At 36.1% G+C, this 18,479-nt stretch overlaps 6 protein-coding genes, 1 long non-coding RNA gene and 1 other non-coding gene across 18 annotated transcripts; 5 read left to right on the top strand and 3 right to left on the bottom strand.

Moving 5' to 3' along the window:
• The first annotated feature begins 73 nt into the window (after nt 1–73).
• On the top strand, nt 74–847 carry AT1G08957. Of its 2 annotated transcripts, NR_143445.1 has the most exons (2): nt 74–348; nt 433–847. It is a non-coding gene; the product is annotated as an uncharacterized misc_RNA (transcript). The 2 variants fall into 2 exon arrangements; NR_143446.1 differs by having other exon boundaries at nt 74–827.
• Nucleotides 848–1,612: 765 nt separating this feature from the next.
• On the top strand, nt 1,613–4,698 carry AT1G67800 (Copine (Calcium-dependent phospholipid-binding protein) family). Of its 6 annotated transcripts, none has more exons than NM_001084318.3 (12): nt 1,613–1,661; nt 2,065–2,343; nt 2,445–2,529; nt 2,603–2,743; nt 2,827–2,940; nt 3,029–3,126; nt 3,249–3,328; nt 3,406–3,511; nt 3,619–3,746; nt 3,839–4,007; nt 4,086–4,148; nt 4,235–4,660. In NM_001084318.3, the coding sequence occupies exons 2-12, from the start codon at nt 2,107–2,109 to the stop codon at nt 4,313–4,315; spliced, it is 1,302 nt and encodes a 433-aa protein (NP_001077787.1). In that variant the 5' UTR covers nt 1,613–1,661; nt 2,065–2,106; the 3' UTR covers nt 4,316–4,660. The 6 variants fall into 6 exon arrangements, with proteins under 6 accessions (NP_001077787.1, NP_001319339.1, NP_974100.1 ...); NM_001334325.1 differs by having other exon boundaries at nt 1,621–1,913; nt 4,235–4,655; NM_202371.2 differs by having other exon boundaries at nt 1,621–1,661; nt 2,057–2,343; nt 4,235–4,564.
• A 393-nt stretch (nt 4,699–5,091) lies between these two features.
• On the bottom strand, nt 5,092–7,966 carry AT1G67792. Of its 4 annotated transcripts, none has more exons than NR_139908.1 (2): nt 6,050–7,966; nt 5,092–5,853 (listed from the first exon to the last, which is right to left on the bottom strand). It is a non-coding gene; the product is annotated as an other RNA (long non-coding RNA). The 4 variants fall into 4 exon arrangements; NR_139906.1 differs by having other exon boundaries at nt 5,092–7,246; nt 7,344–7,966; NR_139909.1 differs by having other exon boundaries at nt 5,123–6,452; nt 6,534–7,347.
• Nucleotides 5,245–7,802, top strand: AT1G67790 (sieve element occlusion protein; the record flags this gene model as incomplete). Its single annotated transcript, NM_001334324.1, has 6 exons — nt 5,245–5,394; nt 5,478–5,576; nt 5,652–6,089; nt 6,217–6,358; nt 6,459–6,580; nt 6,759–7,802. The coding sequence occupies 6 exons, from the start codon at nt 5,245–5,247 to the stop codon at nt 7,800–7,802; spliced, it is 1,995 nt and encodes a 664-aa protein (NP_001319338.1).
• Nucleotides 7,967–8,121: 155 nt separating the features above from the next.
• Nucleotides 8,122–9,573, top strand: AT1G67785 (uncharacterized protein). The gene is made up of 2 exons (NM_148640.2): nt 8,122–8,464; nt 9,158–9,573. Exons 1-2 carry the CDS (start codon nt 8,360–8,362, stop codon nt 9,242–9,244), a joined length of 192 nt encoding a protein of 63 aa, NP_683481.1. The 5' UTR covers nt 8,122–8,359; the 3' UTR covers nt 9,245–9,573.
• On the bottom strand, nt 9,547–12,678 carry AT1G67780 (Zinc-finger domain of monoamine-oxidase A repressor R1 protein). Of its 2 annotated transcripts, NM_001334323.1 has the most exons (14): nt 12,622–12,668; nt 12,418–12,533; nt 12,065–12,162; nt 11,896–11,982; nt 11,688–11,817; nt 11,526–11,595; nt 11,253–11,449; nt 11,021–11,163; nt 10,742–10,930; nt 10,566–10,656; nt 10,326–10,494; nt 10,137–10,247; nt 9,953–10,049; nt 9,684–9,859 (listed from the first exon to the last, which is right to left on the bottom strand). In NM_001334323.1, the coding sequence occupies exons 2-14, from the start codon at nt 12,526–12,528 to the stop codon at nt 9,814–9,816; spliced, it is 1,539 nt and encodes a 512-aa protein (NP_001319337.1). In that variant the 5' UTR covers nt 12,529–12,533; nt 12,622–12,668; the 3' UTR covers nt 9,684–9,813. The 2 variants fall into 2 exon arrangements, with proteins under 2 accessions (NP_176944.2, NP_001319337.1); NM_105446.3 differs by having other exon boundaries at nt 9,547–9,859; nt 12,418–12,678.
• Nucleotides 12,679–13,647: 969 nt separating this feature from the next.
• CLE8 (CLAVATA3/ESR-RELATED 8) lies at nt 13,648–14,032 on the top strand (the record flags this gene model as incomplete). Its single annotated transcript, NM_001036172.2, has 1 exon — nt 13,648–14,032. The coding sequence occupies one exon, from the start codon at nt 13,648–13,650 to the stop codon at nt 13,906–13,908; it is 261 nt and encodes an 86-aa protein (NP_001031249.1). The 3' UTR covers nt 13,909–14,032.
• A 1,146-nt stretch (nt 14,033–15,178) lies between these two features.
• On the bottom strand, nt 15,179–17,480 carry TEL2 (terminal EAR1-like 2). The gene is made up of 5 exons (NM_105445.2): nt 16,683–17,480; nt 16,177–16,603; nt 15,767–15,889; nt 15,540–15,684; nt 15,179–15,460 (listed from the first exon to the last, which is right to left on the bottom strand). The coding sequence occupies exons 1-5, from the start codon at nt 17,299–17,301 to the stop codon at nt 15,191–15,193; spliced, it is 1,584 nt and encodes a 527-aa protein (NP_176943.1). The 5' UTR covers nt 17,302–17,480; the 3' UTR covers nt 15,179–15,190.
• Between the last annotated feature and the right edge of the window lie 999 nt (nt 17,481–18,479).

Below are 18,479 nucleotides of genomic sequence, written 5' to 3'. Positions count from 1 at the left end.
TCTAAAACTTTTTTCCATTAAATATCTTAAATAATTCGTTTCGTATACTTCCCACTATAGAAATGTGTTTAGAATTTAGATCACTTAAAATAGTAGATAATAAACTAAGAAGATTCCATTATGTATATGGAAAATTCCAAATAACATTATTTAACTATCCCCTTCATCTCCAAAGGCTCCACAGTCAAGGATTGCATTATAGCTGTAAACGGGCTAGTGATCTATCACAACAACAAGTTGAAGACACTACTGGCCACGCTCAACAAAGAGACCAAGGATTCGACTTTCATGTTCATTGATTACTACAACGCCTTCTTGACCGTTTTCAAGAACAATGGAGAGACTCCAGTTAAGAAAAAGTAAAACACAACATTCTTGAAATCCATATTTTCAAGGCTTTTATATATTGTGTGATTGGTTATGGAAATGTAGGGAGTACGCGGTTTAAAACTCCGTTGAAAGAATGTTGAGGAGGTGTTTGTGGGGTTGTGGACGAGAAAGGTCAGAAGAACTATACCTTATGCGATGATCCTAAGTCTACTTTCTTCTGGGATGTACTTCACCCTACTCAGGCAGGATGGAGCTCGGTTTACGCGGTTTTAGGCAAAAATCTAACTGCATCTTTGATGAAAGCGTAAATCCACTTATCGTGATCAAAGAACCGAAATGGGTTCGAGATTAACAAAATTCTTCTTCTGTAGTTCGGTGTGTTTTTCTTCTCTTATATCTTTGTTATCTCTCCCTCTTCTTTCGTTTGTGCTTGCAAGTCTTTGTGCCTCTATCTATGTATTGTGTGTTATAGAATAAAAATGTGAACTTTAAGAAAAGTAAAATATTGAAATAAAACACTTTTTGTATCATGCTCTGTCACACACTGTTTCTACTTAACATTTACATCTATGATGTTATCATTAACTCAAAAAAACGTAACTAAGAAAACAGAGATATGTGGTGACAATACAATGTGTTAAATAACATATAATGAGAAGTTAACACATTGTATTGATTTATATCATTATATGTTTAACAATAAAATAAAGATATAAGTGTTTATCAACTTTTCATGTCTAAATTTCTTAAGGTTCATAGCTTGGGTTATTTGGTTGTGGAGTTGCTGTTCAACTTTTCTTGTTGGATGATAGTATATAACTTAATAGTAATATATTGAACTGTATCTAGCATTTAGTCAAATCTTTTATGCAGGGGAAGATAAAATTTTAACAAAAACAAAGGAAAATGTGATAATTTATCTTTTGCAAGAAAATAATAAATATAAATAAATTATTGAAAATCATGTAAGAAATAAAATAATATTTCTACTGTATATTTCAATTTCGTTTTTCCATATCTTCAAGAAATCTTAATTTATTTAAAAAATATATATTTATAAAATTAATAAATTAAGTATAAAAATATGCATAGATTTTTTTGGTAGGATAAAAATATGCATAGATTGTAATTGTAAAATTTTATTTTAATTTTTTTCTTATGGTATATGATCCCCCAAAAATTTAATTATCAAACTAAAATTTTAATTACTATAAGTTTACTTCCCTTATTTTTTGTTTTGTTTTTGTGAAATGGATACGTATATAAACGTCACAATTGGTGAATTAAAAAAATCAACTTCACAAGAGATCCTTGGGCTGATTCGATTACAGGTAACGTCTCTCTCTCTCTGTGACTCTCTCAATTAGTTTGAACCAGTCAACTCGTAAAGCCCTTGTTTCCTGTAATTTTCCGAATTGGGTCTTCCCTTAATTTATCATTTCTCGCCGGAAAAACTTTGAGAATTTCCTTGTATTTCACGGCGATGCTATAATCCTCCTGAAAGCGACTTACTGATATATATTAGTTTATTAGGCAATGAATGTGAAATTTACCGAGTCAAACGTGTTTAAACAATGTAAAAGGTGAAGACTTTGATGAAAAAATCCAAACTTTGGATCTGTTTCAGAGTCAATAAGCTCTCTCATATTTATATATGCGTGTTTGATTTTGATAAGAAGGGAACTTTGTTGTTGGCTTAATCTGATTTTTTGACATATGCTTGAAGTGTTGCAGGCGATTGTTTTGTTTATCTTGTTTTGGGTTTGGTTGTCTTGGATGGGAGGAAGTAGCTCTAAAGAGTCACCTAGAGGAGGTGGAAGTGGTCGTAGGTATGAACGTAGTGTGTCTGGGAGCTCATCTTATTCGTCTGCTTGGGACCAGAGCAGCTATTATCAGACACCAAACCATCCATCTGCGTCTCCTGTTTCATCCTATAATTCTGGGAGACAAACACCGAAGAATCTTGAGAGGAAGTATTCACGGATTGCTGATAACTACCGTTCCATTGATGAGGTTTGATGATCACTCTTGTTTTTGTTTGTTTGTCTCTTAGGTCGTTGTGTCGGTTTGTGAATCTCTCTATTGGTGTTTTGTTGATATTTCTTTTCTTTTAGGTTACCGCTGCTCTTTCACATGCCGGTTTGGAGTCCTCGAATCTCATTGTTGGTATAGATGTCACCAAGAGCAACGAGTGGACAGGTTAGAGAATTTATCTCAATGTTTTAGTATATGTTTCTTTGACCTGGAAGCTGACTTGGGTGATTTGATTTAGGGGCGAGATCATTTGGTAGGAAGAGTCTGCATTTCATTGGAACTACTCCAAACCCTTATCAACAAGCTATTTCCATCATTGGAAAGACTTTATCGGTTTTTGATGAGGATAATTTGATCCCCTGTTATGGATTTGGAGATGGTACAAACCCTGATTGTTTTTATGTAGCTGTTAAGTTCCTGTCTAGAATAGATTTTAAGGTTGGTTTCTCTTTGACTATGCAGCTACAACTCATGATCAGGATGTCTTCAGTTTCAATCCCAATGATACATATTGTAACGGGTTTGAAGAAGTTCTCATGTGTTACAGAGAGATTGTTCCCCAGCTTCGTCTCTCAGGTTGAGTGAGATGAATAATCCCTTTTCTTCTGCATGTCTTCTGAATCTTGCTGTACTTTTTCCTTATAGTTTGCTGCTTCTCTTACAGGTCCGACATCTTTTGCACCTATCATCGAAAGGGCCATGACAATTGTGGAAGAAAGTGGTGGCCAGTACCATGTTCTTCTCATTATCGCTGATGGACAGGTAAAGATTGGAACCTAATTCGACTAGAGAAAGTATTTCTTGTATCTATTTGTGTTTAGTTATAATCATTCCCAGACATTTGTGTACTGTATAGTTACCATTGGAGCTTTTAACTATGACAGGTGACAAGAAGTGTTGATACAGATAACGGTGGATTCAGTCCACAAGAGCAGCAGACTATTGATGCCATTGTTAGAGCAAGGTAATAAATACTATTTCCTTTGACGAAAATCCAATTTCAAACTGTGTCTCTCTAACTTGTGGTGGATTCTGTTGCAGTGAATATCCTTTGTCTATAGTTCTTGTTGGTGTTGGAGATGGTCCCTGGGACACCATGAGACAGTTTGATGACAACATCCCCGCTCGTGCCTTTGACAATTTCCAGGTAATAATATCAACATGTTTCTACAATAGTGTAGATAGATCCCTTGTCTTTTTCCTGGCAAATGTATCAATTTCAAAGGTTTTTGTTGTCTATTTGAATCCTTTCAGTTTGTGAATTTCACGGATATAATGTCAAAGAACATTGATCCAGCAAGAAAAGAGGCAGAATTCGCGCTTTCTGCCTTGATGGAGATCCCGTCTCAGTATAAAGCCACCCTCGAACTAGGCTTACTTGGGTAAGTAAATTCAGATATTTGAGTTCATCACTGCAGCATTTATGAATTGATCTCAATAACCGCCAATTTCGTTCCTTGTTTCGAATTTGCAGACAAAGAACCGGACATTGTCCAGACAGGATTGCGCTTCCACCACCAACTTATGCTACTCAATCTATGCGCAACAGCCCAAGAACTTCCCGATCAACCAGTTTTCAAAACAAACCATATGATAATGGTGTTTCCTCTACACCACCTTCAACTACTCATAACGAGAGCCAGGTATGATTTACAAAGAAAGAAACAACAATGCATTGATAATCTTTTGCTGCTCGTCACATCTTTTTGTTGGATAAACAGCAACAGTTTTGCCCCGTATGTCTAGTGAGTGCAAAGAACATGGCTTTCAATTGTGGTCATCAGGTGCATTTCCACTCCCGAGTTACCTAAGCATCGCACTTGAATCAAAATCGTTAACTTTCCTTTGTTTTTCTTATTTTGCTCATCAGACTTGCGCTGGATGTGGGGAAGACCTCCATGTGTGTCCCATTTGCCGGAGCTCAATCTCGGTTCGTATCAAGCTTTATTAAGATAAGTCTCTCAAGAACTGAAGGAACCCGAGGTGGTCTGAGATCTTTCACAGCCAACACCATCCCAACTTAGATCTCATTTACCAGTGTCCTAACATTTGTTTTTACTTTGAGGGGAATAACCGGTTCCTCTCAAAGGTTTTGTAGATAATCTGTTGTCAATTTTGCATTCTCATTGCACATGAAAAAACCACAGCAGACTCTCTCGTGAATAAAGGATCCTTTCTCTGCGGTTACACATTTTTACTTAAAAGAATTTGAATCTTGAATGGTCCTATGACATATGTATCAAACAACACACTACTATATACCTTTCTTGTTTGAAACATCTAGTCTTCAACACAGTAGCCCAGATGGTCCTGCTTTAACTTCCATAATTGACATCTTATGGGGTCGTATCTATTCTCTGTCGTTAAAGATTCATAATTGATGTAACTGTCAACGAAAGATGGCAAAAACACAAAGGCTATTATAGGTTTCTATCAAACTGATCACTTTTTACTGTAAGAATATATGCGATATACTTTTCTTGGTCTTCTTCCCTCAGTAATGAACAAGATCCCAATCTGAGTCTGCTATTCTTTCTTACTCTTCCACAAGTTTGTATTAGTTTTACGTATATGCGGTTAAGCAGTCCGGGCGGTGATCCTCTCCATTCATTCATTTGCTTACCCAGAATAAATCTAGTGTGTGTCTTTCATCACGAAAAGTATTACCACAGTGATAAGATGTGTAGATTTTCAAATCTGAAAAAGAGATAAAGCTATGTTTCAAGTCTTTGAATAAGATTCCAGTCATATTGCTCAACAATCTTTAGTTTCAGGGACCCTACTAATATTTTTATCACGCAAACCAAAGAGACAAAGCTGTTTTGTGTTTAGTAAATACATATTCAAAGTAGAGTCTTTTTAGAACAACAACCATTTACCATGAATTTCCGACGCGACATCTCTGCTCTGAATGAAGACATCATAGTTGAGCAGCTACTTCGTAGCCATGATCCAGACGGTCGCTGGCTTGATTCCGAAATGCTGCTTCAAGAAGTCGAAACCATCTTAAGCTTTGTTCTGCAAAATGATGTGAGCTATATCCATCCCTTGGGGTCCAATTCTTCAAAGAGTTGTCTTGATTCTGGCCAATAACAATGCCACTAAACTTTCAGGTTTCTAGACCGCTTCTGACAGAGAATTGTATCACCACCATTGAAGTTTTTGACTCAAAGGAAACACTACCATACGCTATCTTCAGAATCTCCGTTCAGGTAAACTGATCATCCTTTCTTCTCAAATAAACTCTTTCTGAAAGACCCGAAATTGTGAAACTCTTGAGGTTGCAGATGCTTTGTCCATGTACTGGGGAAAATGAGATCCGGAAAAGGACAATGGTTTTGTTTGATCTTCTCAAGGAATACAGATGGGATGCAAAAGCTGTGTTAGTACTAGGAGTCCTTGCCGCAACATATGGAGGACTATTGCTACCAGTTCATCTGGCCATCTGTGATCCCGTTGCAGCATCAATTGCAAAACTCAACCAGTTGCCTATTGAGAGAACCAAGTTCAGACCGTGGTTAGAGTCTCTAAACTTGCTCATTAAAGCCATGGTGGATGTAACCAAATGCATCATCAAATTTGAAAAAATTCCATTTAAACAAGCGAAGCTAGACAACAACATTTTGGGAGAAACCTTGTCTAACATCTATCTGACTACTTATCGGGTTGTCAAAAGTGCACTCACATGCATGCAGCAGATCCCTTATTTCAAGCAAACGCAGCAGGTGCAAATTTTCACCCTTCTTATATCTTCTCTGCAAAATGAAGAACCAGACACACAGAAATTGTTTCCAGCATATTAGCAGTCAACATTGAGTTTTCTCATGACTAGGAATTCTCTGAAATACGTAGGCAAAAAAATCAAGGAAAACAGCAGCGGAACTTTCAATTGAATCAAGGAGAGCAGCAGGAGAACTGTCTAGTTTGGGATATCAGTTGCTGAACATACACACCCGCCTCAACAAGCAGGTAGAAGATTGCAGCACACAAATAGGTAACTTTCAAATCTTCTGATGTTAAGTTCCATAATCACAACTTTCTACTAAAAGCAAAACTCGATCTCTGATATTGCTCCTCTGTTGTTATATCTAAAGAGGAAGAAATCAATCAAAGGCTTAGAAACATTAACATAGAGACTCATCAAGACAACCAAGACGTACTCCACCTACTTTTTTCTCTACAAGATGATTTGCCACTTCAACAATACTCCAGACAGGTATAAAGAACTATCTATTTTTCTTTTTCCATGTTCCTTCTTATTGTTTCTTTCATGTCTCGTCTTTAACTTTACATAAAGATGAGCTCCGACATTCCGTATGACGATACATAGACCGATTCTTTTATCTTTGCAAAATTGCAATAGCATTGAATATTCTTTATTCACCCAATGGCAGATATCTATAACTGAGGTACAAGATAAGGTAACACTACTGCTATTATCAAAGCCACCAGTAGAGCCACTTTTCTTCCTACTCCAACAGCTATACGATCATCCATCTAACACCAACACAGAACAAAACTACGAGATCATATGGGTTCCAATACCATCATCCCAAAAATGGACAGACGAAGAGAAAGAAATCTTCGATTTCTACTCCAATTCCTTACCATGGATCTCAGTAAGGCAACCATGGTTGATGAGCTCCACAATACTCAACTTTTTCAAACAAGAATGGCATTATAAAGATAACGAAGCAATGTTGGTTGTTATCGATTCTAACGGGAGGTTCGTCAACATGAATGCCATGGATATGGTGTTGATTTGGGGTGTTAAAGCATATCCATTCTCAGTTTCTAGAGAAGATGAGCTTTGGAAAGAACATGGATGGTCTATCAATCTCTTGCTTGATGGAATTCATCCTACATTTGAAGGAAGAGAGATCTGCATATTCGGAAGCGAGAATTTGGATTGGATTGACGAATTTGTGTCACTAGCGAGAAAAATTCAAAACCTAGGGTTCCAGTTAGAGCTGATTTACCTAAGCAACCAGAGACGAGACGAGCGAGCCATGGAAGAGAGCTCAATTTTGTTCAGTCCTACATTGCAACAGCTCTTCTGGCTCCGATTAGAAAGCATCGAAAGATCAAAACTCAAGCGGATTGTAATTGAACCATCGAAACCTGATCGTGTTTTTGAAGAAGTTAGGAACCTTCTCGACTTCGATTACGGGAAACATAGAGGTTGGGGAATCATTGGGAATGGATCAACTGCGGAGACGGTTGATGGAGAGAAGATGACGGAGAGGATGAGAAAGATTGTGCGGTGGGGAGAGTATGCGAAGGGGTTGGGTTTTACGGAGGCGATTGAGATTGCGGCGGAGAAGCCGTGTGAACTGAGTCACACGGCGGTTGTTCCGTTTGAAGAAGCGTTGACGATGAAAGTTGTCACGTGCGAGAAATGTAAGTGGCCAATGAAGAGGTTTGTTGCATATCAGTAACTCACAGCCCTGTTACTTTATTCTTACCTCCATAATAATATGTTTGTATTTTATTTATGTTGTTGCTTCGTTTAAATAATTGATTCAATTCTGAACATGGAAAGGCAATTGTTAGATTTTTGGATATTCCAGGCTTGATTTCACAATCCTCTGTGATATATTTTATTGTATAATTCTTTATAACAGTTTGCTCTATTCCTATAAAGCTAACAGCTCTAGTTAACAGTTAAAAAATTTGTACAGTTTTTAATTACCAATTAGATTCGATATAAAAAGTAGAAAAAAAAAAAGTTCGTAAGACTAATCCGACTCCAAAATATGAAATTTCATTTATCCGGAACCGTAGAGGAAGAGATATCTATATGGTCAAAGCGACACGTGGCATTTATACAAGACAATCCAATCTACGGTAGTAAGGTGTATCTTTCCGCACTAGATCCTTCCCCAATAACACATCCTCCAGGGCTTCATCGCGCGATCTGCGACTCCTCTCTCTCTCTGTTCTGAGAAACGACGACGAGAAGAAGAAGATTTAGCTGACGAAAACTACAACAACAATGGTGAAGGTTTTGACTTACTTTGGGATGACATTGGCCGCTTTCGCCTTTTGGCAATCCATGGACAAAGTTCATGTCTGGATCGCTCTTCATCAAGACGAGAAGGTTTCGATTCTCTCTTCCTCTCTCTGCCCTAGTGTGAAATACTGAAAGCTGACACTTTCTTAGTCTTGGTTTTGGTTTGAATTGCATGGATTTCGAGTTAATGTGTCACTGGATTTGGGATTGACGTCAAATCCTAGGTTATCGAGAATTTTGTATAATTTGTATCCTCAGAATTGATCCTAATTTCTCGATTTTAAGAAATCATTCTTTTTGGTTCGTTTCTCATATGCTAATTTGATGGTAGAGCGACATAGAATCTGGATTTTGTTTAGTGGCTTTTGTGTTCTTCACTCTCTGCAATGTTCTTATTGCCTAGCTTCAAGCTTTACCTTGATTAGAGCACTTCCTTTGACTCTATTAGATTATGCAATGTTGGATTATGTAGATAAACAATTTCTTTGGTCTATCTGATTACAAACTTTGACAGTCATATTATGAAGATAAGATGATTAGAGGCTTAAGCTTAACTTTTGTTTGATTGCTTGGTTTAATGTTGATATATGAAAGCACAAATAGAGCCTCTTATCATCATTACTAGTTATTCGAAAAGCTTTAGCATGATTTGACTTCTTGTTAAGAAGTGATGATTAGAAGCTAAGCTAAGCCTAACTTGTGTTTGTTTTGTTTCATTTAGTTTTATAGAATATGAAAATTAAAGTGGTAATCTGACTACATAACTGTAACTACGTGTAGCAAGAAAGAATGGAGAAGGAAGCGGAGGTAAGGCGAGTTAGAGCAGAGCTGCTACGGAAAGCTAGAGAGGAGGATCCACTTGCCTGATCTTCTTCTGCAGTCATGCTTTTGGGTGTCTTAATCATATCAATTCACTTCTCCTGCACATTTTGTCTTTACTGTTATGGACCAAAATTGAGTTTGCATAAAGTGACATTACCATATATGCTTTTGAATGTGGGATGATGATGAATAATTGTGTCTTTTGTTGTTCTTCTTAACTAATGAAACAACTAGTGGAGAAGTTTCAGCATCTTGCTCTGGTTATGTTTTCCTCTTAACTATGTATCATTGAGTTCGTGTTCATGCACAAGTCAAGCAGATTTCAGATGTCTGATTCATCAGAACAGCCAAGATTGAGCTTAGTAAGAACTAGAATATCATACTTAGTTTTCATTAGACCAAAGTTTACAATCAATCGATGTAATATGATTGAACCGGGTTAAACAAGAGAAGACAACAATTCAAAAGAGAATAAGTTAAAACATTTCAGACTTCTGGGTGTTGCATAATGGTCTATTCTCGTACTCTACTTTTTTAAGTTTGTTCAAAAAAACTTCAAGGTTGTTCAGAAAATGATGAGCTTTGAGTTGGGACTTGGTGCTGAATTCTGATTCTTATGCTACCACATTTGTGTTCTTCAATGTTTGCATCACCTTCCTCCTACAAAACAGAAGCAGAAAGCTTTGTTTAATTATAACATTACATAATCGGAATATCACACTGTTAATGTCCCTCTTTATGTGAATGACTTACCTCTTGTAAGAGATATAGTTCTCTATATCTGGTTTCTGCTCAGGCTTAAAAGCTAACCATTTTTCATGTGAACATAAACCATCAAATGTTCCTAGATCTGTGCATTAATAAGATTCAGATTAAGTTACTAAACAGTAAACACATGCATAAGAAACATAAACAAAGAGTTTAGTGAATTTTAAACCTTGGAGCAAAAACTTTGGTTCTTCATCATAGCAGTTCAATTTCCAGAGAACAAGACCATTATCTTCCACCATGATTGGTTCAGTTCTACGCGCATCACATATACGCGTCACTGCAAATGGATTTCATCAGGTTAAACAAACAAAAATCTAAGACAACGTTTATTAGTCAATTAAGGATTTAGACTTACTTCCAGATGTTATGCCCTTTGCCTCCATCATTCCATCATGAGCTTCTTTAGCTTCAGCTCTTATTTGAGACAGAATTTCATTGTGTTCCTCAATGGACAATGGAGCTCCGTTTTTCTTCATAATGGCTTTGGCAAGATCACCTTGCAACTTCTGTTTAAGCTGCTTCTCCTATAAAGACAAAACGAGCTTTAGCACAAAGAGTTGATATATAAATCCATCTTACAGATTTTAGAACATACCTTTTCCTTTGCAGCTGCAGCCTTTCTTTTAGCTTCGTTGTTATTTGCTTTACACTCTGTACTCTGGCTCTTAATGCAATTCCTCATTGCCCTGGAAAAGTTTAACACGTAAGTTGACTCATAAAGAAGCATAAACTACAAGAAAGGTTGATATTGGCATATAAATATACACATACCAAGTGCTAAGTGATTCATCACATACGAAGTTGAGAAGCTTGAGCCTTCTTGATGCATCCATCTTCTCATACTCAGCAACACCTGTTTCAAAAGTTTCAGGTGGGAACTCATCACTCAAAACTTCTGACTGCAATAGGATCTCTCCAAGAGCAGTGAACCAATTGTCAGACACACTTAGAGACAAGGACCTGAAAACAATTCAAATGCATCATAAACAGGAGCAAGAAAGAAGAAACATATCGTATGTATACTTCAGAACAGAATAAAATCAGTCATACATCTCTCTATCCTTTGATATTAAATCCAACAATTGGATCATCAGCTGGATAATAGAGCAGTATTGTTGTCTCCTTGTGTTACGCCCACATGAGAAGAGCTCACGGACAACAGTTTCAGCTTGTCCTTCCTTCAACTCAAGAGCCTATTAGGAAATTCACAATGAATCAGATTAAGAGTTAACAATTACATATCTTTAGTTACTTACCGAGTTAAAGAGAACAATTACCATACCTTTCCAAAGGCTGAGCAAAACTCGAAAAGCTGGAATACATTTCCAGCTTCTTCAGTTGGTATAACAACGCCTGACACAGAAATCAAGCTTATACCCTGAGGAAGTTGAGCCTCAAACTGAATCTCCTCTTTCAGCTTGTGAGTGGCATTGGCTTTCTTGCTCTTGCCCACCACTTTTTTCTTATCCTTGGCAACATCTTCATAACCAAAAACATTTAGCCTCTCCTTTCTATTAAGACAACTTTCACATAACAAAAACTCTTAAATTCTCACCAGCTACTTCAACATCTGTCCCCGAAACAGAATCACTATTGCCACTACTACCTTCCATAGAATCATCATTCTGCAGCAGAAACCATATTGATCAAGTAAGCATAGTAAAACATTTAAAGCTAAGTTCACAAAAATCAAGATTTGTGTAATTGTTTTGAGTACCAGTTTTGGCTTCTTCTGATAAGCAAAGTTATCATGCCCCTCAACTTCAAGAAGCATAGATACTGAAGCTAATCCACTAGCTTTAGCTTTGTGTGCCAATATCCCGGTGGGATTTAGTCCTCGTTTCTTCCTGTAAATCCTCACAAACATTTAAAAAATCTCTCTTTAAATGATAAACCTCAATCTCAACAGAAATTTAAATTATTACCTGCAAAAACTGCAATTGCAGATGCCTCTACACTGAGGACATATCCAATCATCTAACTTCGCTACTTCTTCTGCATTCTCACCATACCTATGATTCAAATCCAAAACACATAAGCTCAGGAAAATTTTGATGAAAGAAAACCAATAAACACGAAAGACACAAAACAAACCTGTTTATTAAACACTTATGACAAAAATTAATGGTACATTGCTTATCCTTCTTCATAGCCTTGCAAGACGCAACGAAGTCCATAGTCTTCTGTCGACACTGCAACCAAACAATCAACAGCATTTGTCCAAAAATCGAAACTTTGATATCATTAACCAACCAAAATCAAGTCTTTAGACCACAAACAAAAATCAAGTCTAAATCCACAAACAATCTCAAATCTAAAGCCACAAACAAACTCAAATCTAAAGCTACAAACAAAATCAAGTCTTTAGCCAATAACGAAATCAAGTCTTTAGCATAAAACACACACACACACAGATGATGGATTTGAGGGGGAAATTTTGAAATAACCTGGTGACAGGTTTTGCCATTACTGGAATCGTAGATTCTTCCTCCGACGACTCTAACGCCGGGATTAGTGGTACGCTTCGATGGTTTCTCTTTCTCACCCTCAATAGCCATTAGAACTGACAATTACAGTGAAAGATTCGAACTTTGAGAAACAATAGAGAAGCTGAAGGACTATTTAGAAATTCGAAGGATTTGAGAAATAACCCAGAAACTGAATCAGAGAGCAATGAAGCAATTTTTGCGGAATCTGTGAAGTTTTTATTTATTTTATTTTCCCTCTTCTTTAACTAGGTAAATAAATTCAAAAGGAGGGATAAAAAAACACTGAAATATGAAAATGACCGCTGTGTAAAAATTCTCTTAGTTTCCTCTTTACAAATGATTGGGCTATTAATGGGCTTCATTAATTATGGGTTCAATTATATTATTTAAAGGATTGGGCTATTACTGCCAATTAGTATATTTCCATTGGTATTTGATGTAATAGTTAACACATTTATGTAAATTTTAATGTACTCTTTAATTAATAGTATAGAGATAGCAATGTTATCAATTAAGAATAATAGCATAATTGTATACCTATATATAATCTTACATATTGGTATGCTAAGATTTTCTAAACTTTCATGTTAATTATGTTTGGCCGATATGATTGTATTGAACCGAAGGGATATGATTCTAAAATAGTTTTGTGGCGTGTAGTCTATGAGTTTATAATTTATGTAAGGCCTAAAACGGTTTTATGGTTCAAAGGCACATTTGAATTTTATTTTTGCTCTAGCAGTTTTCGAGGTTGCATGTCATATAGTAGGTGATAGAGTACAACGCGCAATCAGAAATTTGTGAACAAAATAGCCTGAAAACAAATATATAGGGAAATATCATATAAAGTTTCCAAAATAAAGAGAAAGACAATGTTATTTTATTTATATTTTTCTTTCTTTTTTTTAAGATATAGAAAGTGTGAGAAAGACAATGTTAAATTGATAAATATGGATACAAAATGGAAAACTAAAAAGAGTATTTTGATGTGGACCAAAAGATCAACATTCAAACTTAGAAAAATATTAGCCTATTAGGCCATAAAAATCATATGTGTTATTCATTTAAAATTATAGATTCACTTCCTTTTTGGCTAATTCACTATGGAAATGCAATATATAAATAATATCAAATAGCTAAAAAGAAGTACATGAGAAACTAAAAGTAAAAAAAAAAAAAGGAGAGAAAATGAAAGTGTTGAAGAGAGATTCGATGTTGTTACTCATAACACTCTATTTCTTGTTGACAACATCAATGGCTCGTCAAGATCCTTTTCTGGTTGGAGTCGAGAAAGACGTTGTCCCAGCTGGAACCGATCTAAAACAGAACAAGGCGAAACCTCATCTTCCTAATTTGTTTCGAACTATGAGAAGAGTTCCTACCGGTCCTAATCCATTACATCACATTTCTCCTCCTCAGCCTGGAAGTCTAAACTATGCTAGGAACTGAGAAACTTTTAAACATCAACCATTGTTCTAGATCAATTTATGTTTATCAAATTTTATAAGAACGTCATTGATTCATCTTCTAATGTCTTCTTTTACTTGATAATAAAATGATGATTTAATTTTATTTTTTAGTGTGGTTATTAAATATTAATAATCCGAATTGTGGAACATTTATATATAAATCGTCTTTTAATAGTGGCTATAATAATCTTATATGTATTGGTATGCTAACATTTTATAAACGTCAATGTTAATTATGTTTTGCCGATGTGACTGGCTGACTGAATTGAGCCGAAGTCATATGAGTTTATAAATTTTCAAGGCCTTGATTCTAAAAAGAATTTTATTTATGCTCTAGACACTAGTAGTTTCGAGGTTGCATGTTTAAGTCATAAACACTACTACTATTTGCAATCATGGAAAATTACGCAAACTTTTAAAAGAGTGATACAAATGTTTTTTTTTTCAATTTTATTAAAATATGAAAATCTCAGAAACAAGTGTTGTGAAATGTGGAGAAAAGTCGGTAAAGATCATATTTCAGGAATTTATGTTAATTAGAAATATATGGTTATGTAATTATGTAGAAGGAAACAAGTATATTCAAAATAATGTATTAATTCGTTTTGTTTAAAATTTATCATTCCCAAGAATTGTAAAATTAACCTGAACAAGCAAAAAAACACTCACATCACCAAAAAATTATCGAAAAACTAGTGATTAGAATTTAGAACTTTTGGTAGTATACTTTTTTCAAAGCAGTAAAGACATGTGACAAGATTTATGAAAAGTTAAAGTCTAAGGTGACTACGTTTTTTAATTGATAAATTTAGGAAGAGCTATACTAAATAAGTGGTTTAATCACTCTTTTCAGTTAAACAACTTAAAGACCATAGCATTTTAATAATATAGTGATAGAGAAATAGAAAGAACAAAAAAACAAAAGACACCACCTAAAACTGACTCTCTTTTTTCTGTACAACCTCAAGTTTTGATGACAAAAGGTTCTTACATAGCATTTGTACAACATTAAAGTTTTGTTTTCTAATTAAAAAAAGTTGCCAAATACTTCAATACAAAAGTTGAACAACGTTTTACATATCCAAACAAAACCCACAAAAAGAAAAGATAGAGAGAGACAGAGTAAGAGAGAGATGAAGAAGAAGATGGTTATACAGAAGATGATAAGACATGATGGATACAGCTACGTATTATATAGATCGCCGCCTAAAAGCCGAAACCATCATTAATTTTCATTTACTGTTTCTCCTCCTTACGTCATCTCAAACGCCGCCGTTTTCGATTCTCTCACTAAGACAAAAACCACAACCATCACTTCCTACCATCTTCTTGTCGGACACAACAAACCCGTCTCGTGACTTACAACATCTGTCTTCATCATCCACTGGTTTATCCCAAGGGTCAACAATAGCCACAGGCTCCGGTGACAACCGTCCATCACGCGGCGGCGAGAAAACAACCGGCATGTACTCGTCTATCTCTACTCCTGCTAGCCTAACGTTCTTGAAATGTTCCCTTAATGACTCAAGACCCTTATAAAAAAAACAGCTTTTTATTATTCCAGCGTGACTAAACAAGAGATTCATGAAGATCTTTCTTGTTTTTCTTTACCTGGATACGAGCATAAGTGACCTCACAGATCTTTCTAGTGGTGGTGAAATCTCTCCAATGTTGATTGTGAAAGCTCTTGTAAAGTCTCCACACTGCTTCTGGTGATGTCATGTTCACAAACCCATATCCCACATTGCTTTTGTTGCTAACAAAACACCAAATTTAATTAGCACACTCATCACTAATATACTATTAATCACATAGAAAACGGGTAATCAATTAATTACCTGAAATCAATGGGGAGGTAGACAAAGTCATAAGAAGACATAGGAGTTTTGTTCCCTTCTTTGATTACACTTTGGTTACAATCTTTACAATGTGTGTCCAACATCTTCAAAAGCAGCTTCTGTCTGTAAATAGAAACAATACTATAAAATTGACTAGTCGATATTTGTTAATCTCCATGGGACCAGAATATACACAAAAATAGTAAACATATGAATACAAATAGCTTGTTCTCATTACTATTATCCATTAGGTCTTGTTGACTTTTTGTCAAACCCAAAAATCAAAAAACAGAACAAAAGCAATTCCTCGTTTTAGGACAATATCGGACTAACAAGAGAATCAAGAAGCACATGCCTATCACAATCACTAAGCTATAATGAAAAAGATGCATGCTTTTTTTTTTACTTACGTGTACTTGTTAGGGATGTTCTTGATCATCACGGTGGTTCTTCCGTCTCTGAACTCTCCGCCGGTGATAGCGTTTTCGTTTATCATGAAATAAGGATCACCAAGATTCTTCTTTACATACTTCTTCTTCTTCTTCTTTTGTTGTTGCTTGTACATTAGAATATCCGACTTCACCATTCGTGATGGTGGTGGTGGCGGTGGATAATAATGGTGTTCGTTGTTAAAGATGAAGTTTTTATGGAAGTGTGAAGCGAAGAAGAGTTTCTTGGTTAAACCACCGGGACGACTAAACTGGATAACCATTGGTTTACCGGAGATAACTTTTCCGTTCATTACACGGAGAGCTTTTGCAGCGTCTCTAACGTCAAAAAACTCCACAAATCTTTGTTCTCTCTTACACGGCGTCTCTCTCACCTGCTTCACTTCTCCTACAATGATTTTCGTAACACTAATTAGCATAAAGTTTGCAACTTTATTTGTTTATCTCGTTAAAAATTGAAACTTTACCATAAACTTGGAAAATGTGACGGAGAGTTGAGGAAGAGACGGTGGGTTCTAAGTTCATAATGACAAGAGAGCCTTGATTGTTTCCTTCAGGAACAGCATTGAGTTGAGGAAACACGAAATGGGCCCAAAGAGAATGACCGGAGACGAGTCCACGCGCCGTCGTGAAGTGGAAATGTTGTTGTTGTTCCTGTTGTTGCATGTGACGGTAACGTATCTCGTTAAAAGCTCTTTGTGAGTTTATTAGATTGTAGAAATGGAAAATCACGATTCCTTCATGTGCTCTTTCCATTTGGACTCCACGGACTTCACCGAATAGTTCCATGTCTCGTCTTAGAGATGTCTCAGTGACGGTAGCTGGGACTTGTAATAACATCACGGCTCTGGTTGGTGTTACTGAAGTCGGTGGAAGATGAGGAGGAGGAGGAGGAGGAGGGAGAGAGAAATAAGAAAAGTATAGCGGCGGCGGCGGAGGAGGAGGAGGAGGAGGGGGATGAGGGAGGAAGAATCTTGTCGGAATTAAGGAGGGGTTTTGGTTTTGGTGTTGGTTTATCGCCGGAAAGAACGCCGGAGCTGTTGGGTTAAGGTTTGTTGGGTGACTGAATGGTCCGGTGACAGACATTGTTGGTTTAGAGGGAGAGGTGATGAGTTGGGAACTGGTTTTTCCGGTGACAGGTAATGACTATGGACGTTTGATATTCTTCAGTGATCGTACTATTTCGTCTCTCTCTACCTCTTTATTTGGTGCCAAGGGGAGGGAGAGGGAGAGAGCACAAAAGTGGAATTTTTGTTGGTTTTGTTTTTATTCTGCAGAGATTTCTATTATTATTTCCCAATTTTTGTTTACTAACAAAACAAGTCAAGGTTCTTTAATTTAATGGTGTACTAACTCGTTCGAGCAATTTACCATTTTGTCCTTTGAGAGGGTTTCATTGCAATGGACTGATGGAAAATGCAGAGTATTCAAACAATTGTAGAGGTTTTTTTGTTAATAATCACGAGAAGAACATAGGTTACATAACAAAGTCTCATTCATTTTTCTATGTTGATTTAGTTTTTAAGATAATCAAATCATGTTTTTCTCTAAAACATTATTTACGAAAGAATTTTTCTTGTTTAAAACAAATATCATAGTTAGATTTTATGCCTAGGAACACAATTTTCGATTAGTTGGGTACCATTATCCATGTATCATACTATATAGAATTTGTATTTGGGTGCAATAGTTCGTAATGTCGTGTTCCCCAATTTCACCGCAAAAGTGCATGGGCCGATTTGTCGTGTCTCTCTCCATCTCAATGCAAAGTGTAAACTATCTAAGCCTATACATTTCTAAATAATCTGTAGTATTGTTTATGTTCCATAAATGTATAGTGACAACATTCCTTTTGACGTAAAAACAACGAATAAATCTCACCCACATAGACATTACATTACATTTAGCCCATATTAGCCTAATCTAGCCTTTTGTTTCATAGATTTTTATAAGTTTTCTACAATCTCCTATCACAAAAGAAGGATTAGGGAGGCCCTCTAGGTCAGATACGTAATGGTTTGGAGCTATGGAGTTTGACATACGTAATATCTGTCTATGTACATATAATAAACGCATGTCATGTAAATATAGTTATAGTTCGAGGGTAGGACCAAATAGGGACCAGGGCAATTCCTTGTTTTAAGGAATGTTATTGTTACCTACTTCCTTGTTTTGGGCTGTCATTTGTTTTTGTCATGTTTATACCATATCCTTCATTTATTACATAAACTACATTCTCTAGCTAATAATAAAAAAAGTGTGAA

The sequence above is a fragment of the Arabidopsis thaliana genome (assembly GCF_000001735.4).
Source record: "Arabidopsis thaliana chromosome 1 sequence".
NCBI classification, from domain to species: Eukaryota; Viridiplantae; Streptophyta; class Magnoliopsida; order Brassicales; family Brassicaceae; genus Arabidopsis; species Arabidopsis thaliana.
This window is presented reverse-complemented; position numbering and strand designations above follow the sequence as displayed.

Coding starts and splice junctions, on each gene's coding strand:
- AT1G67780 (NM_105446.3), bottom strand. CDS start 12,528: ATGGCTATTGAGGGTGAGAAAGAGAAACCATCGAAGCGTACCACTAAT. Junction 11,818..11,895: donor TGCAATTGCAGTTTTTGCAG/GTAATAATTTAA, acceptor GAGGATTTACAG/GAAGAAACGAGGACTAAATC. Junction 10,495..10,565: donor CTGCAGCTGCAAAGGAAAAG/GTATGTTCTAAA, acceptor TTGTCTTTATAG/GAGAAGCAGCTTAAACAGAA.
- AT1G67785 (NM_148640.2), top strand. CDS start 8,360: ATGGTGAAGGTTTTGACTTACTTTGGGATGACATTGGCCGCTTTCGCC. Junction 8,465..9,157: donor CTCTTCATCAAGACGAGAAG/GTTTCGATTCTC, acceptor AACTACGTGTAG/CAAGAAAGAATGGAGAAGGA.
- TEL2 (NM_105445.2), bottom strand. CDS start 17,301: ATGTCTGTCACCGGACCATTCAGTCACCCAACAAACCTTAACCCAACA. Junction 16,604..16,682: donor TCACATTTTCCAAGTTTATG/GTAAAGTTTCAA, acceptor AAATCATTGTAG/GAGAAGTGAAGCAGGTGAGA. Junction 15,685..15,766: donor TACCTCCCCATTGATTTCAG/GTAATTAATTGA, acceptor GTGTTTTGTTAG/CAACAAAAGCAATGTGGGAT.
- AT1G67800 (NM_179526.4), top strand. CDS start 2,047: ATGCTTGAAGTGTTGCAGGCGATTGTTTTGTTTATCTTGTTTTGGGTT. Junction 4,008..4,085: donor CTACTCATAACGAGAGCCAG/GTATGATTTACA, acceptor TTGGATAAACAG/CAACAGTTTTGCCCCGTATG. Junction 4,149..4,234: donor CTTTCAATTGTGGTCATCAG/GTGCATTTCCAC, acceptor TTTGCTCATCAG/ACTTGCGCTGGATGTGGGGA.